The sequence below is a fragment of the Nicotiana attenuata genome, chromosome 11, assembly GCF_001879085.1.
Source record: "Nicotiana attenuata strain UT chromosome 11, NIATTr2, whole genome shotgun sequence".
Classification (NCBI taxonomy): domain Eukaryota; kingdom Viridiplantae; phylum Streptophyta; class Magnoliopsida; order Solanales; family Solanaceae; genus Nicotiana; species Nicotiana attenuata.
Window position 1 is genome coordinate 1,695,336 of NC_031999.1, and position 21,585 is coordinate 1,716,920.

General features: G+C 36.8%; 1 protein-coding gene across 1 annotated transcript; it reads left to right on the forward strand.

Annotated features, from left to right (window-relative positions):
- On the forward strand, positions 2,051-5,576 carry LOC109234017 (protein SIEL-like). The gene is made up of 5 exons (XM_019399836.1): positions 2,051-2,260; positions 3,619-3,699; positions 4,295-4,527; positions 4,758-4,833; positions 5,163-5,576. The coding sequence occupies exons 3-5, from the start codon at positions 4,304-4,306 to the stop codon at positions 5,241-5,243; spliced, it is 381 nt and encodes a 126-aa protein (XP_019255381.1). The 5' UTR covers positions 2,051-2,260; positions 3,619-3,699; positions 4,295-4,303; the 3' UTR covers positions 5,244-5,576.

Consider the following 21,585-nt stretch of genomic DNA (forward strand, 5'->3'; position numbering starts at 1 on the left):
ACCATACTTAATTAAGGGTCTAATTAATGGGCAGTTTTTACTCCTTAATTAAAGGTATCCATATATCCCACGTTTCTCTATCCCCATAATTCCTAAGATATTCTCAACCGCAAATGGTGGGATATACTAACTATCTCCAACTACGCTAATGGTCTGGTAGAAGTTGATACAACGAGGGTTCAGAAGTTTATAGCAAAGAAGAGATGATTTTGGTAGAAAATATCCATATTTTAATTGTTGTGTCGTTGTCATGGTGAATAAACAGAAGCTTAGCAGTAACTTGTGCACAGAAATCCTTCTTCTCTTCTTTCTGTTTCTTCATCTTTTCTTGTTTTTGTTTCTGCACGTCTTAGTTATTAGTAGCTGTATTATGGATCTTGAAACCCTATTTTTTTTGGGGGGATTTTTACATTCCTATGCCACATGGGAAACCTTTTGTAGTCAACATTTTTTCCCAACATAGATCGTAGTTTAATTGTAGTATAAATGTAGTAATTTTGTAGATACCCTTAAAAACAATACAGCTTTATACAATACTTAAATTGATTTGTAGTTTATTTGTACTTTTTTTGAAGAAATTTTGTAGGTCAAGAGAAAATTTTGTAGTCAACATTTTTTTCGACATAGATTGTAGTTTAGTTGTAGTATAAATGTAGTAATTTTGTAGATACCCTTAAAAACAATACAACTTTATACAATACTAAAACTGATTTGTAGTTTATTTGTAGTTTTTTTTGTAGAAATTTTGTAGATGAATAGAAAATTTTGTAGTCAACATTTTTTTTCAACATAGATCGTAGTTTAATTGTAGTATAAATGTAGTAATTTTGTAGATACCCTTAAAAACAATATAGCTTTATACAATACTAAAACTAATTTGTAGTTTATTTGTAGATAAATGTAGGAATTTTGTAGATATTAACATAAAATCAGACTTCCTCTTCTCCATTCCTTCTTCTTCTCAAAAAATACAGAGATGAGACCCATTTTTTATAATTAGATTTTTCCCATTCAATTGTAGCATAATTGGGATTTTAGACACGATTGAGTGTTGTTGCTGAGGTATTGTTCTATATTTTATTATTTTTTTGATTTGTATATTGAGAAAAAAAAGATGAAGAACATATTTGATTTCAGTTTGTTGAAGCTTTTAGTCTTTTTTTTTTTTTTGAATTACGAAAAAAATTCCAATGGCTTTGCCTACCAATCAAATCTGATCTGGAGAAAAATACGCAGATGAGAAATCTCCTTTCCCTTTTTAAAAATTGAATTTAATGTAGAATCAATTAACACCAAGATTCTCTCCTTAATTTTAGCGCATTTTAGGGAATATTCTGCCCTTTTAATGCCTAATAGTCGAATGGTATATAAATTGTAGTAAAAGTGTAGACTCGGTGGATAATTAACAAACTATGCACATTTAGGGTAATAAGGTTTCACATGTGGTATAGTAGAAAAAAATTCCTAAAAAATTTAGGTTTTATGGACATTTAGCGTAGATTGCTCCTTCATATTTAAAAATATATTATTTATGTTGTAATGGACTAAAAAGCAAGTACCTCGTTGAAATGGAGGGAGTAATTAATAAAGAGAACCCTTCGCCGGCGACGAATCACCGTCCCTGTCCGCCGCCGTCCGCCGATGGAACACCACCTCCGGAGGAATTTGGAGATCAACGAGAACATCAGGCCTCAAGCTCTCTTACAAGCCCTCTCTCTCATCGTCAACCCTTCCACCTCCGACTCCACACTTTCATCCATACTCAAAACCCTAACGCTCTCTCTCAAAAACCCTAATACGAATCCTTTTCTCAGCCACCACATTCTCCGCCTCCTCTCTCTACTTTTCCATCACCGTCCACACCTCCCTCACAACCTCATCTCCACCGTCCGTGAATTCTCTCTCCTCCCTTCAACTTCCGCGCGCTCACTCGCTGATGCCCTCGCGTGTCTCTCCATCTCAGATATCAACGTCAACGATGAATCGACATTCCACTCACTCGTTCTTCGTCCCTGTATTTCTGTTCGCCATGGGTTGCTTTTGAATGTGAGTAAATTTGCCGTCGGTTTTGCTTACGGTTCTGCTAGGATTTACGAAGGACCCCTATCCGTACATTCGTGGTGTTGCTTTGGATGGATTAGCTGATTTGTGCAAGTGCATAGTTGTGGAAGATGAAAGTCTCATCCACGGTTGCTATCTTCGAGCTGTTGAGCTTCTGTTTGACTCCGAGGACTCAGTGCGATGCTCTGCTGTTCGTGCAGTAAGATCTCCGAAAGCTGAATAAGTCTGATGTGTATATATTACTGCTTGAGATGTATTTGCATTATGGAAAAAAGCTATTTGGGATATATGAGTTATTTGTATCTTAGTAGAAAATTTATAGAGATCCTTTAGTGTTAAAAATTCAGAATTTTGAATATTAGCATGAAAAATAGGTGCAAATGGAGCGCATGGATATTTGAGATTGTATGACCAAACCAACTAGCTTGGATAGAGGCATAATAGTGTATGTAGGTGTTTCTATTGCTGTAGGTCATGATGAGGCTGTTCTTTATCTATTTTAGTTTTGATTAAGTATGATGAGGCTCTTGCTAGAAACTAGAAAGATGTTTATTTGTGATTGAATAAGACTTGTTCTTGGCCAGTTTCTACATTACATCTCATTGGAACTAAATTATATGTTCTTCTTTGGTTAATTATGTTGCATTTATGAATTTTTGGCATGTGTCAGTAATGGAATAAATAAGTGTTGTCAAATACTAGTTATCTTCTGTGCTAGAATTAAGTTTGTGACAACTTAACTCTGGCTTTTACCTTTTTTATACCAACGATTTGTTGTGGATTTTGCTCAGATGACTGTATTTGATGCTTGTCTTGTGTTTATAGGGCCAAAAGATAATTGAAAAAACATGTGTTTACTTTTAACAAAATAAACATTTTGTATACTGTAATGAGGGTTAGTTTTGTCATTTGAGTATTTTTAGCCCATGTATTACTAAAACCCAGTGGCGAAGCTAGGAATTTCTTCAAGGGTCTTCAAATTTAAAAAAAATGAAAAAAATTTCCGACAAAGGGTGTTCAATATGCATTATATACTTCTAAAACGTAATATTTTACCTATGTACACACTACACAGTGTAATTTTTCGACGATGACCACCCTTATGATTATGTGGCTTCGCCACTGCTAAAACCCGCATTCTTATTTAACATTCTATCCCGCATAAAATGATGTACATAGATTCCTACATAACTTATGCAACTTTTGTTTATGAAAACAACAAAAGTAGAAAGCAAACCCACATTAAAATAATGTTGGATTTTATGCGGAGATTAAATCTCCTCCCTAGACCAACCAAACAACCCTTAAAGGTTTCGTGTTGAAATAAAATGCTGAAGTTTTTGTTTTAAGATACACAAGGTCTTTCTTGTTGTTCAATTGGTTCAGTTTCATGTACATTTTTGTTTATTGTTGAAATTTTCATGTACATTTGTTCCTACTTACTGTTGCATTAAATTTTCTCTGCTGTAGGAAAATTAACGTCTGAGGATCAGAGACTTTACTGCTTAGAGATATTTATAATCATTGACTAATTCTTTACTCCTGTCACTGATCCAGGTTAGTGCATGCGGGCAGTTAATTGTGGCATCTAAACAAGAGAGAAGTAAAAGGGACTGGTCTGATGCATTATTTCTGCAGGTATTTTTTTTTTCTTTTCCATTTAACTCTCTGATTGGGTGTCACATGAAATTCATCTCTGTTAATATCTCACCCTTGCCACCCTTCTTTTGAAATGGAATAAGGTAAATACCTACAGATAAGAAAAGAAGCAAACACAAGAAGTAAACTCAATGGTAATTATGATGCTTCTAGAGGTAGATGGCACCCAAATTGGTCCGCTAATGAACTTCTTGAAAAATATTAATAGAGATTTAACATTTGTAATGAGTCATTTTGCGTTTACTGTATTAGGTTCTGAGGTAGATCAGAAGAAACCGTTGGAGATACTTCTCTTGTTAATTTAACAACAATGTTGCCATGAGGTGTCTGAATCTTGCCATGATCATCTTGTGAATCAAATTGTGTGAAACCGAATTAGCCAGCATGTACTCTCTCACTCTCTCTTCTCGTTTTTCTAATTTGTTTCAATTATACCTGGTAAATGCTTCAAATGTTTGAGTATAGGATGTTTATAATAGTGTTTTTTATCTTTTTTTTGTGCAATTGTCATATAATCAATAATGCAAGATATCTTTTTGATTCACCTTTCTCATTCTACATGATACGCTTGCAGCTATGTTCAATGGTGCGAGACATGAGTGTCAAGGTCAGGATTGAAGTTTTTATTGCCCTAGGGAAGATTGAAATTGTTTCGGAATATATTCTGTTACAAACGCTATCTAAGAAATCTTCATCTGCAACAAAAGAAATGAATTTCCCTGGCCAGTACACTAAAAAAATTTCAGGATACCAGCATCGAGTGCTAGTTTTGCTTTTCTACATGGGCTGGAGGATGAATTTAGTGAGGTAATGTTTTTTGTTGTTGCCATGTTCTGAGAGTCACTTCTCTTTCTCTTTCTCTAATTTTAGAAACCTTACAATAAGGAATATGCAAGTATAACTCTCTTTTGCTTAATTGAAGGTAAGAGAATCTGCTTGCCGAGCTTTGCAAACATTGGCTATCCTTTCTGCTGATTTTTCTAATGAGGTTGTGACTTTTTAATGGACGTACTTAATGATGATTCAACGGCTGTAAGATTACAAGCTTTAGATACCATGCATCATATGGCGATGGTTGGCCATCTAAAGGTGCAACAAGCGAATCTGCATATGGTAAATCTTTGATCCATCTTGAGGCGTTTGTTTGATTGATCCTTGTTGGGAGACAGGCAAGTGTGAATACTTTATCTGCATCTCAATCAAATTTTACACCTGGACCGCATCTTGCTATATTGCTGCATTTAGTGTTTGTTTGTCAGCGTGATTGAACATAGTGCAACTTTAGCAGTTGTGGAATAAACTGGTTAAAAATAACATCATTTCATCTTGATAATTGAGACTGCAATGCTGGTCAAGTCTTGATTTATCCCTTTCTAATATAGCTATGCTTGCTTAAACATCAAGAAGTTGATGTGTTTCTCTTTTTAATTTGACTGTTCTAGGTACTTACAAGGGAAATGTTGACTACTGCAGACCATTTTGTACTACAGTGTCACTTCTTTGATTATAAAATTCAATGCTAACTAGAAATAGGGGGATCAACAGAGCATATGCCTATGCCACCTTTTGTATAGCTTTTTTGTGCTTTCGACTACGTAGCGAGTCATATAGATAAAAGCATCTCTTGTGGAATGATACACACCCCAATATCCAATGCCACTTTTCTGCCAAATTAATTGGAAAGAGGACATGATCAACCTGGTGCCATGGAGTGTTACAATGCATTCTAAATCCTTTCATGTACTCCATGATGCCATCTGATCTGTCAATCAAATGATCTTGTTTCCCACCTTTTACAAATTATGTGAAAACCCTTTGAATGATATTATTAAAAAGAGTATCTGTAGTTGTGACTTTGATTGGCATATTAATTTCATATTTCGCCTTCTTCCTAAGATAGTAGAATACAATATTCAAGTACCGCAAAAAAGAGAGGAAGAAAACATGACTAACACTAACAATATGCAAGAACTACTGCAACAACAAAAATAAAAAGCAGTACACATATCGAGCTAAACATCGGCTTGCCATAATAGTTTAATGTATGGAAAAACGTCTTATCATCAATCTGTTCAAATTCAAAGTCAAAACAAGGGTCCAGCTTTTTATCACCAGGTAAATACAGTTCCCTATTTCGTATAAAAGAAGATACGGATAAGAAATATATCAACAAAAATTAAGAAACATGAAAACAGAAGTACATGGAAACGAATACGCGCTCTCGCAATTGCATGTTTGCTTCAAAAAAGTTTGTGAATGTGGTCGTAAGCTTATAATCAAGAGCCACTGAAATGTCATTTACAAATGGAAATCTTCTTTTGATAACCTTCGAGGATCCCCCAACTGCACAAACACCAGATTGCCAGTCATTCCTATACGGCGATTGTTTTACAGCTGCAGGGCGCATTCTCCATGTGAAAACTAAAGAAGTTGTTTCAATATCTGTTTGTGTCTGGACAACAGTTCTTGATACCGCCTGATCAGGTTTAGACTTATTTACATCACAAGTTGTCAGTTCATTTCTAGATTGATTTACATTACGTCTCCCTCCTTGTGTAATGGCAACAATTAGATCAAGTTGAGAATCAGTATATTCAAAAGTAGAATCTAAGTCAAGATCACCCCCGTGTCGACATGGAGCTTAAATTAGAAAATGCTAGTGAATCAACAAATATACAATGTTAAGAATTTTTTTTTAAAAAAAGAGTAAAAAGTTATACATATAAGACATATCCAGAAGGCAAATTCACGTTACTCCCACCAACATCCACTTGACCAACAACATCAACCCGAGATGCTGAACACATAAAAGCATTATCAGCATCACTACTTAAATAAAAAAAAAACTATCAAAATCTCTCATTTACATACTAACTTTAGAATTAGTAACATCAACATTTGTACCCTATGGAGCAGTATTAGATTCAATAACAGCATCTGGTCATATCTGTGCAGGGATTCCTGATGGCAGCGGAGCAGGTCTAGACTATAACATCATGATATGGGTGCTTATATTTTGCTTTTTGTGTAATCGCGGTGATTTGATCAATTGCAGATGCAGACAGTTCAAAGTTAGAATCCAAGCCAAGATTATGCTCATTTACGAAGGAGGCTGAAAAAGGGTAAAAAAAGGTTAGTGAACGCACAAATACATAAAGTTAAATAAATAAGAAAAGAATAAAAAAATTTACATATACAACATTTTACGAGAACGCAAAAATCATCATTAACTATGCCATGACTTGCTGTGAGGTTCTTCACATTGACACCACTGGCACCTCCGTCTCGACCAACCTCACCAAAATCAGACACGAAACATATAAAAGTATAATCAAGAGTACTATTTTCAAATTATGGGGATGAGCCGGGAAGCAGAGACAAGTTTCAAGATAAGCCTTCTTTTTATAGACTCGGTGGATTCCCGTTGGCTTTACAGATTTGGTTGTATGAATGCTGCCCCAAGTTTGGATGGTCACTTTGCTGATCAAAATGGAAACAAACTTCCACGAATTTTGAATTAGGTAGTCATGGGTCAAATACCGAATGAGTGAGTTGTTTTGCAAATATCTAGCTTGCAACGCGAGCAGGTAATTTTCTCATATTTTTATTGCCTCTCTTATTGTTTTGGTATAGTAGTTTAGTCACGAGTAGTTGTATCAATACCCCAGATCAAGATATACCCTGTTGGTATACATGTATACCATTTTGGTATCATATGGTAATATGGATCTTTTTTGCTACTTATACTTTTAATTTTCTCATACTTTTATTGCATCTTTTAATATTTTGGTACAGTGGTTTAGTCACATGTAGTTGTAGCAATATCCCAGATCAATAATATACTTTGTTGGTATACATATATACCATATTGGTATCATATGGTAATAGGGTTCTTTTATCTTTTCATGTTTTACTATCATTTCTATTTCTAACTAGTGTGCTTAATAATTGCAGCTAAAGAACATAACCTCAACTGATGTTGAGAAGCAACTATTTGATGTGCGTGGTCTAAAATTTGAATTGAAGTTGATTGCACTGACAGTCAGCCTGATAGCTTTCAGGTATTTGGCACTCAATTGCCAAAGACACAAAGTATGCATGAAATTACTGGAGGTGATTCCGAACCTACTAATGCTGAGGTATTGAAGGAGTTACAAGTTTTGAAGCTTTTTGTAGAGACCAAGTTTGAGGAGGTGCTTGCAACTATTGGTTGGCAGTCAATGAAACTAGAGAAAAATTCTGCGGTATTGATCTTTTATATAATGCTATAGTATATTGTTCAAAGATGCAATATATATTTATAAGATACTATTCCATTCTTTACTTTTAGTGCACATAATATTCTTGTAATATACATAATAATAAAATGGTTATTTTCTCATTGTCAGCATAAGAATAATATAATGATCCTTACTTTTGCGAGATGCATAATGATTATGACCAGTTTGAAAGGGGCGACCGTGGAAATGATCCTGTAGTAATTGGAGATAGCACGCCTAAAGCGCCTTCTAGTATGTAAATCACAGATGTTGATTTTTTTTTTTTGCTGTCATTTTTTGAAAATAATACTCTTGATTATACTTTTATATGTTTCGTGTCTGGTTTTGGTGGGGTTGGTCGAGATGGAGGTGCCAGTGGTGTCAATGTGAAGAACGTCACATCAAGGCATGGCGTAGTTGATGATATGATTTGCGTTCTGGTAAAATGTTGTATATGTAATTTTTTTTATTCTTTTTCATTTATTTAACTTTATGTATTTGTGCGTTCATTAACTTTTTTTTAAAACTTTTTTTAGCCCCCTTCATAAATGAGCATGATCTTGGCTTGCATTCTAACTTTGAACCGTCTGCATCTGCAATTAATCAAATCACCGCCATTACACAACAAGCAAAATATAAGCACCCATCTCATGATGTTAGAAAGTCTGGACCTGCTCCGCTGCCATCAGGAATTCCTGCACATATTGAGTCTAGTACTGCTCCACATGCTACGATTATTGATGTTACTAATTCTGAAGTTAGTATGTAAATGAGAGATTTTTGATAGTTTTTTTATTTAAATAGTGATGCTGATAATACTTTATGTGTTCAACATCTCTGGTTGATAGTGTTGGTCAAGTGGATGTAGGTGGCAATAATGTGAATTTGCCTTCTGGTAATGTCTTCTATATATATATATATTTTTTTTTTTGAAATTTCTTAACTTTGTATATTTGTTGATTCACTAGCATTTTCTAATTTAAGCTCCATGTCGACACGGGGGTGATCTTGACTTGGATTCTGATTTTGAATATACTGATTCTCAACTTGATCTAATTGTTGTCATTACACAAGGATGGAGACGTAATGTAAATTAATCTGGAAATGAACTGACAACTCGTGATGTAAATAAGTCTAAACTTGATCAGTCGGTATCAAGAACTATTGTCCAGACACAAACAGATGTTGAAACAACTCCCGTAGTTGTCACACGGAGAAGGCGCCCTGCAGGAGTAAAACAGTCGCCGTATAGGAATGACTGGCAATCTGGTGTTAGTGTAGTAAGGGGATCCTCAAAGATTATCAAAGGAAGATTTTCATTTGTAAATGACATTTCAGTGGCTGTTGATTATAAGCTTACGACTGCATTCTCAAACTTTTTTGAAGCAAACATGCAACTGGGAGAGTGCGTATTCGTTCCATGTACTTTTGTTTTCATGTTTTCTTAATTTTTGTTGATATATTTCTTATTTATATCTTCTTTTATACGAAATAGGGAAGTGTATTTACTCGGTGATCAATAGCTGGACCCTTATTTTGACTTTGAAGTTGAATAGATTGATGATAAGACGTTTTTTCATACATTAAACTATTCTGGCAGGCTGCTGTCTAGTTCGGTATGTGTAATGCTTATTATTTTTGTTGTAGTAGTTCATGCATATTGTTATTGTTAATCATGTTTTCTTTCTCTCTTTATTGCAGCACTTGAATATTATATTCTACTATCTTAGGAAGAAGGCGAAATATGGAATTAATATGCCAATCAAAGTCACAACTACAGATACTCTTTTTAATAATATCATTCAAAGGGTTTTAACAGAATTTGTAAAAGGTGGGAAACAAGATCATTTGATTGATAGATCAGGCGATATCATGGAGTAATGAAAGGATTTAGGATGTATTGTAATACTCCATGGCACCAGGTTAATCATGTTCTCTTTCCAATTAATTTGACAGAAAAGTGGCATTGGATATTGTGGTGTGTATCATTCCACAAGAGATATTTTTATGTATATGACTAACTACGTAGTCGAAAGCACAAAAAAGCTATTCAAAAGGTGGCAGAGGCATATGTTGTGTTGATTCCCCTGTTTCTAGTTAGCATTGAATTTTATAACCAAAGAAGTGATATTGTAGTACAAAATGGTTTGCACATGGAAAATGACTTGACTGATTCTTTTGAGATTGAGCTGATTACAAATCTGCCAACAGAGCAAAATTTGTAAGAATAGTTACTTTTTTTTACTTTGTTTTCCTCATTCATATTAACATTTTTCACTAATCAATTTTTATATTCTATTTATTTATTTTATTTCAGAGATTGTGGAGCATATGTTGCATGCTTTGCTGAGTGCATTATTGGAGGTCTTCCAATCCCTGTTGCCAATTTTGATGTGGATGGTCTTCGAGCAAGATTTGGTATACTGTTGTGGCACTATGGGAGGAACAAACAGTTGCATGGTGAATCAAGTGAATCTGAGGCTCCAGCACCAATAAAAAAGACTCGTGGAAAGAAGCGAAGTAGTATAGTTCTCTTTTTACTTTTAGTTAATCGTAGCATGAAAACTTTCCAGGGTTTTAATAGTTTTTGGTGAGGTATGGTATATTGCATTATTAGATTGTAAAAATGCTAGCTTTTATAAGTGTGTTCTAGGAATACAATTGTAATAGTAAAATATGTTGCTAAAACTGTTTTAATGTTTGAGACAGAATTTTCTCAGCACTTGAAGTCAAGCCGTTAGTGCAAAAAATGGCTATTACAGCATCACTGTTAGTTCTTGCTCCTACTGCCATTTATAGTAGGAGGAGCATTGTTAGTTCGCCGTAATACACCAGCAGAAGTTTTGTTTTGGATGTGTATTTTTAAGGAAGTTACGACGTTCAAAAAGAGGAACTATGTTGATATTTGGTTGAAGAAATGGCGAGCATTTATTTGAATGAGAAGAAACATTTTTAGAAAGTGAACTGGTTTTGAATTTGTATTGAGAGTAGTTTTTAGTTGTAATTGAATCTAAGAAATTCTGTGCAGATTTTGCATTGCTGCACCAATTGTATTCTGCAAAGATTTTGGTTCAGATGTATTAGTGCAGTAGAACTATATTCCAATCAGGTATACAAATATATTATTTGGGTATCACGTTGTATTTGAGTACCTTTTTTTTCTGCAGCAACTAGATGTAAATACTGACATGAGTTGCAAAGTGTGCCAATTTTGTTGAGGAAGTATTTACAAATGTTGCATTTTTTGGTGCACCACTTGTATTTCTACACATATTTTGGTTTAGCCATATTAGTGCAATACAACTATATACCAATAAGGTATACAAATATACTTTGGGTATAACATTGTATTTAAGTACCTGACATAAGCTGCAAAGCATTCCCATTTTGTTAACGATGTACCACTTCTATTTCTGCATATAGTTTGATACCAATAAGGTATATGGATATACCACTTGGGTATCACATTATATTTTAGCACTTTTTTTTCCTGCAACAACTAGATGTAAATGCATCCCACTTTTATATGCTAAAATTGAAAATAAACAGATTCTTATTGAAAATACAAGTAGCCATATAATTTTTTTTGCCAAAAAGTAATTTGGCAAAGAATCACCATACCAAATATATGTCTAGTGCAAGACATGCATTTTATTTCTTTGCTATTCAAATGATATGATTCTATGATATCTGAGTTCTATAAAAACATTGAAGCATTATATCAATCTCTCTTTGGAATATTTTGGCACGTTCTCCGGTTGTGTCCTTTTTTCCCGCATAGTGCACATGTAACTGTATTTCCTTCCCAGCCTCCAATGCCTCTCTTCTTTTTAGGTCTTCCTGGTTTGATTTTCCTTTTGGTGGCAGTACCACCTTCGAAAAGGCATGTTCTGGGATTTGCCACGTTGTTTCATCAGGCAAAGGATTTACTGGTATCTCATATGTTTTCAGCAAGTAGTCTATGCTGTAGCAATCCGAGCAATACTTGTATGAATACATATGAAATTTTTGTATAACTGCCATTGCATGTGGACATGGAATATCGTCTAGCTGAAACCTTTCACAAGTGCAGTTTTTTTCATGTAGGTGCACCACATTTTTTGTTTGGACATCAATTATTAAATGTAAGAATGGAGTTGATGTCACCACCTAATATAATTTTAATTAAGAAAAGTCATTAGGTGTATAAAGTAATAGTATTTTTCTAATAACAATATTCAGTTGTTTAGTGAAATCTCTAAGGTGCAGAAGTAAAACTACAGTACATGCAGTGTTTTTATGATTCTGAAAATGCATACCATCATTGTCTGATAAGATAGTATTATCTGCCAATATTTTTTCATACTTTACACCGATCTTCATAAATGATTCCACGACATTCTTCCAATTGGTGTAATGCCATTTCTGAATCAATGTTGTCATAAAGTCAAGCAAATTCACAACTGGGAGGTCTCTTGCCTGCTTGTTTGCTGCATTTACTAATTCTGCAATATTCGATGTCATGGTCATGGTTCTATTTGCCTTGGAATGCGCCCGGGACCATTTATCATATCCATATCTATCAGGTATGTTTTCACTCTACTATCAATAGCTTCTAACTCTATCATATGCCTGTTGAATTCTTCAACAGAGTATGCTCTTGCTAACGCAAATTATACTTCTTTGATTTGTTTTTGTCTCAACCTGAAGTTCGTCTTTATGTTGTTCCACAGATGGAACATACATGTACAATGAGGGACTTTTGGATAGACAATTGAATTTGCTCTCCATATACCACCATGCCTATCTGATACAATGCACATTACCTCTCTTTGTCCATAGGTTTTCCTAAGCTGCACGAAGAACCACTCCCATGATGCATCGTTTTTCGAATCAACAATCGCATATGCGAGGGGTAAAATTTGTCCTGTAAAACTAAAGGAAAATGTCACGACCCCAGTTTGCCTCCGAGAACATATCGTGACGGCACCTAGTCCCTACAACTAGGTAAGCCTAACAATTTCGAAAAAAAGAAGAAATAAATACGTAAAAACTAATATAAAACCGAAGATAACAAATACAAAAGTATTTAAGATGCCGCTTGTCATATACAATAAGAGATCTCATAAACGAACAACTCCCAAAACTCGAAATCCCATGAATCACAAGCTATGAATACGACAAAAATGCTCTAACTCCGGAATAGCTAAATCAAGGAAAGATAGAAGGGCTATCACTACAGGAGAGAATGGAAAGGGACTCCTCGGTCTGCGTATGCGACAGATATACCTCGAAGTCTCTGGAGAATCATCTCGCCTCAAGGGTAGTAAGGCTGAGTCGAAGTACCTGGATCTGCACACGAAAACCATGTGGAGGAAAGGGCATGAATACACCACAGCGGTACCCAGTAAGTGCCAAGCCTAACCTAGGTCAAGTGGTGACGAGGAATGTCAGGGCCCTACCGGTCATATACAATAATATATAAGGAAAAGAAGCGGTATTAAAGTAACACAGGGTAATAAGAACAACAACAACTACAACAGAGACAATAAATCACTAAAAGAATACAACTCAACACAGAGATAACAACGGGGATCTCCCAGGATACCGTCTTGTAGTCCCAAATATAAATATCCAGTGGATCTCCCGGTGTCATCCCGTAGTCCAACTCATAATGCGCAGGGGATCTCCCGGAATACCACATCCGTAGTCCCAAATGTAAATACTCAGTACTGGGGGAATCTACCGGGTGCAGTCCTGTAGTTTCCATGTAAAAGTGCAGGGCGATCTCACGGAATACCACATCCGTAGTCCCAAATAAAACAGGCAAGGGAAATCTCCCGGGATATCGCCCGTTGTCCCAAAATAAACACACAGCAGCAACACGAAGAATATTCAATTCAATCAAATTTATACCAAGGTAAAACAGGTATTTCTAGCCTAATATGCTGCACAGAATTCAAATAAGGCGGTTTGGGCAAGTAAAGCAGTTAAGTCACTTAGACATGCTTTCTTAAGCTAACAGTAGGCTTAAATTGCAATTAGTAAAAACAGGGAAGGAACGAAATTATAGTTACTTAATGAAAATAGGATTTTCAACAATTAGCACATGTACGCACTCGTCACCTCACGTACAAGGCATTTCATATATCACAGTACCAATTCCTAAGGGGAGTTTCCCCCACACAAGGTTAGGTAAGCCACTTACCTCGAACCAGCTCAACACCACGTTCTTGCCACGAGTATCCGACTCCAAATGGCCCAAATCTATTCAAAGTAATTGCATAATGTAAATATAACCTCAAGTAACTAATTCAACTAATTAATTCGAAGCTAATACGTGAAATTAGGAAAATCGCCCAAAAAGCCCCCTGGGCCCACGTCTCGGAATCGGGTAAAATTTACAAATTTGAAATCCTCACACTCTCGTTCATATCTACAGAAATTACTCCAATCTGACATCAAAATCTTGATCAAAACTCCAAAATTTGGCCTAAGAACTCTTCCAATTTTTTCTCCAAATTTTCACCCTAAATTCGAATTTAGAGGATGAATTTAAGCATAGGTTCATGGAAATTAATCAAAACCGAGTAAGAATTACTTACCCAAAACACCCAGGTGAAAATCTCTTCCAAAATCGCCAATCCCGAGCTCCCAAATTAATTTCTAAGGTTTTGAAACTTAACCCTCGATTCTGCCCCATTTCTGACCAGTGAAACCGCATCTGCGTAGACCAAGTCGCACTTATGACTTCTCATTAAACAAGGATTTTCCGCACCTGCGACCTCCATTCCGTAGATGCGGTGCCGCTTCTGCGATGCCTTGGCCGCATCTGCGGCCAATTCCAATTACGCCCCAGACCGCACCTGCGACTAGCCGCACGCTTCTGCGGGCCCGCACCTGCGGTCCCCAATCCGCAGGTGCGGTTATGACAGAACTTCAACAGCTGAAGCTGCTTCCAAACCTTCCAATTTTCTTCCGTCAAACTTCCGAAATTATCCCGAGGCCTCCGGGACCTCAACCAAAAATACGATCAAGTCATATCCACTATTCAAACTTGTACCAACCTTCGGAACATTCAAAAAAATAACGAATCATCAAAACACCCTCGGATTCAAGCCTAAGGATTCCAAAACATCAAATTTCCATTTTTGACAAAAAGTCTATCAAACCTCATCCGAATTACCTGAAATTTTGCACCCACGTCCCAATGACACAACGGACCTATTCCAACTTCCGGAATTCCATTCCGACCCCGATATCAAAATCTCACTATCGAATGGAAACTTCAAAAATTCAACTTTCGGCATTTCAAGCCTAATTAAGCTACGGACCTCAAAACACAATCCAAACACGCCCCTAAGCCCGAAATTACCCAACGGAGCTAACGGAACCAATGGAATTCCATTCCGAGGCTGTCTTCACACTGCTCCGACTATGGTCCAAATTCTAAGGCTAAAACTCTCATTTAGGGACTAAGTGTCCCAAAACACTCAAAAATACAAAACGAATCCTCTAGGCAACTCACAATAGCAGAAACAAACACGGGGAATGCAATTAATAGGGGATCGGGGCGTTAATTCTTAAAACGACTGGCCGGGTCGTTACATCCCCCCTATTAAAACATTTGTTCGTCCTCGAACGAGTATAGAGACATACTTGAAGTGGTGAAAAGATGAGGGTAACGGCTGCGCATATCCTGCTCGGTCTCCTAAGTCGCCTCCTCGACTGGCTGACCCCGCCACTGAACCTTCACTGATGCAATGTTCTTTGACCTCAGCTTCGGAACTTGCTTGTCTAATATCGCCACTGGCTTGTCAATGTAAGATAGATCCTTGTCCAACTGGACTGAACTAAAATCCAACACGTGTGACGGATCACCGTGATACCTCCGGAGCATCAAAACATGAAATACCGAATGAACTCCTGTTAAGCTGGGAGGTAAGGCAAGATCATAAGAAACCTCCCCAACACACCTCAATATCTCAAAAGGCCCAATGAACCTCGGACTCAATTTCCCTTTATTTCCAAACCTCATAACGCCTTTCATAGGCGAAACCTGTAGCAAGACCCGCTCTTCAACCATATAGGAAACATCAAGAAACTTACGGTCCACATAACTCTTCTATCTGGACTAGGCTGTACAGAGCCTATCCTGAATCACCTTAACCTTCTCCAAAGCATCCGGTACCAAATTTGTGCCCAATAATCCAGCCTCGCCCGACTCGAACCAACCCACCGGGGATTCACACCACCTACCATACAAGGCCTCATACAGTGCCATCTAAATGTTGTACTAATAGCTATTGTTGTAAGCAAACTCAGCCAGTGGCAAGAACTGATCCCAAGAACCTCCAAAATCCATCACACACGCACGAAGCATATCCTCAAGAATCTGAATAGTGCACTCGGACTGTCCGTTCGTCTGGGGGTGAAATGTTGTGCTCAACTCTACCCGAGTACCCAACTCATGCTGTACGACCCTCCAGAACCGTGATATGAACTGAGTACCTCTATCTGAAATAATGGAAACTGGAATACCATGCAGACGGACAATCTCGCGGATATAAATCTCCACCAACCGCTCCGAAGAATAGGTGGGTACACACAGCAATGAAGTGCGCGGACTTGGTCAGTCGATCTACAATCACCCAAAAGGCATCGAACTTCCTCAAAGTCTATAGGAGCCCAACTACAAAGTCCTTGGTGATCCACTCCCACTTCCACTCCGGAATCTCTATCTGTTGAAGCAATCCACCCGGCCTCTGGTGCTCATACTTTACCTGCTGACAATTGAGGCACCGAGCTACAAACCCAACTATATCCTTCTTCATCCGCCTCCACGAATAGTGTTGTCTCAGATCCTGGTACATCTTCGCGGCACCCAGATGGATGGAATACCGCGAACTATGGGCCTCCTCTAGAATCAAGTCCCTAAGCCCATCAACATTGGGTACACAAACCCGACCCTACATCCTCAATACCCCATCATCACTAATGGTCATATCTCTTGCATCACCCCGCAGAACCTTGTCCTTGAGGACAAGAAAATGAGGGTCATCAAACTGACGCTCCCGGATACGATCAAACAAGGAAGACCGAGAAACCACACAAGCAAGGACCCGACTAGGCTCCGAAAGATCCAATCTCACAAACTGGCTGGCTAAGGCTTGAACATCCATCGCCATGGGCCTCTCCGCTGCTGGTAGGTAAGACAAACTCCCCAAACTCTCCGCCGGCGGCTCAAACCATCAGCCACCACATTGGCCTTGCCCGAGTGATATAAGATAGTGATATCATAGTCCTTCAGCAGCTCTAACCACCTCATTTGGCGCAAATTAAGGTCCTTCAACTTGAACATATGCTGCAAACTCCGATGATCAGTATAATTCTCACAAGGCACACCGTACAAATAATGATGCCATATCTTCAAGGCGTGAACAATAGCAGCTAACTCGAGATCATGGACAGGATAATTCTTCTCATGTACCTTCAACTGTCTGGACGCGTAGGCAATCACCCTACCATCCTGCATCAATACCGCTCCAAGGCCAACTTTTGAGGCATCACAATAGACAGTATAGGACCCCAAACCAGTAGGCAATATCAAAACTGGGGCTATAATCAAGGCTGTCTTGAGCTTCTAAAAGCTCTCCTCACACTCTTCCATCCATTGGAATAGAGTACCCTTCTGGGTCAGCCTGGTCATAAGTGTTGTAATAGATGAAAATCCCTGAACAACTCGACGGTAATAACCCGCCAAGCCAAGAAAACTGTGAATCTCTGTAGCTGAGGATGGTCTGGGCCAACTCTACACTGCTTCCACTTTCTTCTGATCCACCTTTATCCCCTCACTAGATACTACGTGACCCAAGAATGCCATGGAATCCAACCAAAACTTACATTTCGAGAACTTAGCATATAACTTCTTTTCCCTCAAAGTTTGAAGCACTGTCCTCAGGTGCTGCTCATGATCTTCCCGACTCCGGGAATATACCAGAATGTCATCAATAAAGACAATGATGAATGAGTCAAGATATGGCCGGAATACATTGTCCAACTTCCGGAATTCCATTCCGACCCCGATATCAAAATCTCACTATCGAACCGGAAACTTTAAAATTTCAACTTTCGGCATTTCAATCCTAATTAAGCTACGAACCTCAAAACACAATCCGAACACTCCCTTAAGTACAAAATCACCCAACGGAGCTAATGGAACCAACGTAATTCTATTCCGAGGCCGTCTTCACACTGCTCCGACTACGGTCCAAATTCTAAGGCTAAAACTCTCATTTAGGGACTAAGTGACCCAAACACTCCGAAACACAAAACGAATCCTCCCGACAACTCACAATAGCAGAAACAAACACGGAGAATGCAGTTAATAGGGGATCGGGGTGTTAATTCTTAAAATGACCGGCCGGGTCGTTATAGAAAAAATATTAGTTACAATACACAATGTTAATTTATCATTTCATATAGTAGTATAGTCATAGGTAGGTGCATGTATGTAGCAAAATAATTATATACTCTGTCGGTATACTTGTATACCATGTTGGTATCATATGATATTTGAAAATCTATTTTGTTGCTTTAATTGAATGTAATTGGATTGTATTTTTAAAATAGTAAAGTATATCAATTATTCAATACTGATTCTCATAGAACTTTTTTTCTTACCTTCTGCGTCTTGCGTGGAAGCCATGAGTATGATCATTCTATATGTTGACTTTAAAAAACTTCCATCAACTACAACTATTGGCCTACAATAGATCCATCCTCTAATCGACGCATATATAGCTATTAGAATGCATACAAGAAGCTCCCATCTACTTCAGTGTGTAGTCCTGCCACTAATCCTGGGTTAGCGTACTCGAACATATAAAGATATGTTGGTATTTTCTTGCATGACTCACTTGGTGTTCCTCTCAATAATTGCATTGCTTTTCTCTTTTGATCGTCGTGCTTGCATGTAGCTTAAGTCCATACCATATGCTTTTTGGATGTCTCTCTGGATATCTGTTGGTGTATATATGGTTTGCGGGTCAACAAGTTTATCTTGTACCACAACTGCAACAAAAGCTGAGACAACTTGCTTTTGTGAATAAAATCTCTTATCATTTGAACAACTGTGGACAGAACTGAAATCCGTCACTTTGAAAAAATTGATGCTCGCAGGCTTGATGCTTTAAGTCTCCAAGTGCATCTTTCATCCACGCATTCAAGGGTATACCTGTTTATAATACAAATATAGTTATGTATCATGTTTTATTGATAAAAAACACATACACAAATCCGTACAATTCTATACTCACATAGTATACTCATGTAGTATACCTATATACTATATTAGTATCATATTTTACTGATAAAAAATATAGACAAACTAGCACAATTCTATACTCACATAGTATACTGGTTTAGCATACATATATACTATATTGGTATTATGTTTTACTGATAATAACAAATACAAACCAGTACAATTATATACTCGCATAGTATACTGATATAGCATATTTATATACTATACCGGTATCATCTTTTACTTATAATAAGTACATACAAACCAGTAGAATTCTATACTCGCATAGTATACTGATTTAGCATACTTATATACTATATCCATATCATCTTTTACTGATAAAAAAACACAAACACAAACCAATACAATTCTATACTTACATAGTGTACTGATATAGCATAGTGATATACTATATCGACATCATGTTTTACTGATAAGAAACACACACACAAATAAGTAGAATTGTATACTCATATAGTATACCGATATAGCATCCTGATATACTATATAGGTATCACATAGTTTTTTACTTGATAAAATGCAGACGAACCTTGTTGGGCATGATTTATTAACCCGATATTGATATTTTTCTCTAACAGCATACTGTTTCATAACGATTGCCAGCATGTTCTTGTCTTTGTAAATTTGTCCTTTTTCAACTTTTTTTATGAAATTGATCACTTATGATGTTTGCATCATCAAGTTCTATACTGGTGTCATCTCCTTCTTGCACATCAAACGTACTAATCATATCACTACTTTCAATTTGTGCAATTTCTGATGAAATTGTAGCAACATCGAAACTGGAGGTGCTTGCAGCTATAGTATTATTAGCAAACGACACACATAGTGGGAATGTTGTCATCCTTGCACTTGATTTTTCAATTTCATGTAAACACTAACACTCATATCGCTGCAAATTGTAGTTGGTGGATATCCTTGAGCAATAGCATACTGAATAACTATTGTGTTACTGTCTTTTTGCAGTTGCTTTGCAATTTCTCTGAGAAGTTGTTCAAATTTCCAACAGGTCTTTATTAGAATTGCATCAACATGAAAGTTTATGAAATTATGGTTATCATTCCATTCTCCACTATGTTGCAGCAGAATTGGTATATTTTCCATGATTCTGAAGTTATAGCTACTTTTATGTAAAATTGAATCTCGACAATGCAAATTTCAATAGTGTTTATGTCAAATCTAAATTTCAACAAAAGATTTTTTGAAATCAAATCAGCTATTATGATTCAAACCTCCGGATCTCCAAACTGAGAACAAAATTTAGCTAAAAATTCAGAAGTTTGAGCGCTAAAATACTGTAATACTTATAATTTTTGACACTGTGCTTTGCCAGTGAAATCAAAATCGAAAAAATAAGATACGAATTTGAGCATCAAAATTTTTAGCATCTTCCAAAGTCAAATTAGCTACTTCTACAAAATTTTAGGAGAAAAACTCGAATTTTAAAGAGAAATTAGCATCTCCGCTCTGTTTTTTCACACTTCCGATCTTCAAATTAGGGTGGCGATCTTCAAATCTTCAACAGATGCTGGTGGAAATCTCAATTTTTGTGCGCTAATTTTCTGAATTTTTTAGCAGCTTTTGCGTTTTTATAGGTAGGGCATTAGCGTGGGGTAGTTATTTTGAGATACTAGTTTGTTTATTAAATAGGTAAGGGATTATAATTATTTAATGGATAGAATTTTTTTATGGGTAGAACAAGGTAAATATTTTAACTTTTATAGGTACTCCTATCTTTTTCCCTTTGACTCGAGCATCAATATCTCTCCCGTTCTTAACTTAGGGCTCCTTTTTTGGGGTCATTTAAAAAATATATATAACTTAGGACTCTCACCCTTTTCTCCTTTTCTTCTATTTTACCCCTGGAATGAGACATGTCGTGAGCACTCTTCTTCTTCAGACTTATTTCTGCACTAGCGGGTAGTTGCCCGTGCATATCCTGAGCCCAATGACGTAGTTTGTATCTAGTAGCTAGATTTACAAGTGGTCATTCAAAAATAGCCACCGTTTAAAAAGTAATCAAAATTTAGCCACTTTTTATGTAAAGATGAATCTGAACGAAAACACTGTTCAAAATTCGAAAAATACTACAGCATAATATGCTGGAAGTTCATACACAGGTGCTCAAATCTCCAGTATATTATGCTGGAACTTTCCGTGTGTTGGAGTTCCAGCATAATATGCTGGAAGTTCATACACAGGTGCATCGATCTCCAACATATTATGCTGGAACTTTTCGTGTTGCACCAAAATAGTGGCTTCAATGACTTTGCAAATACTGGTTATTTTTGAATAACT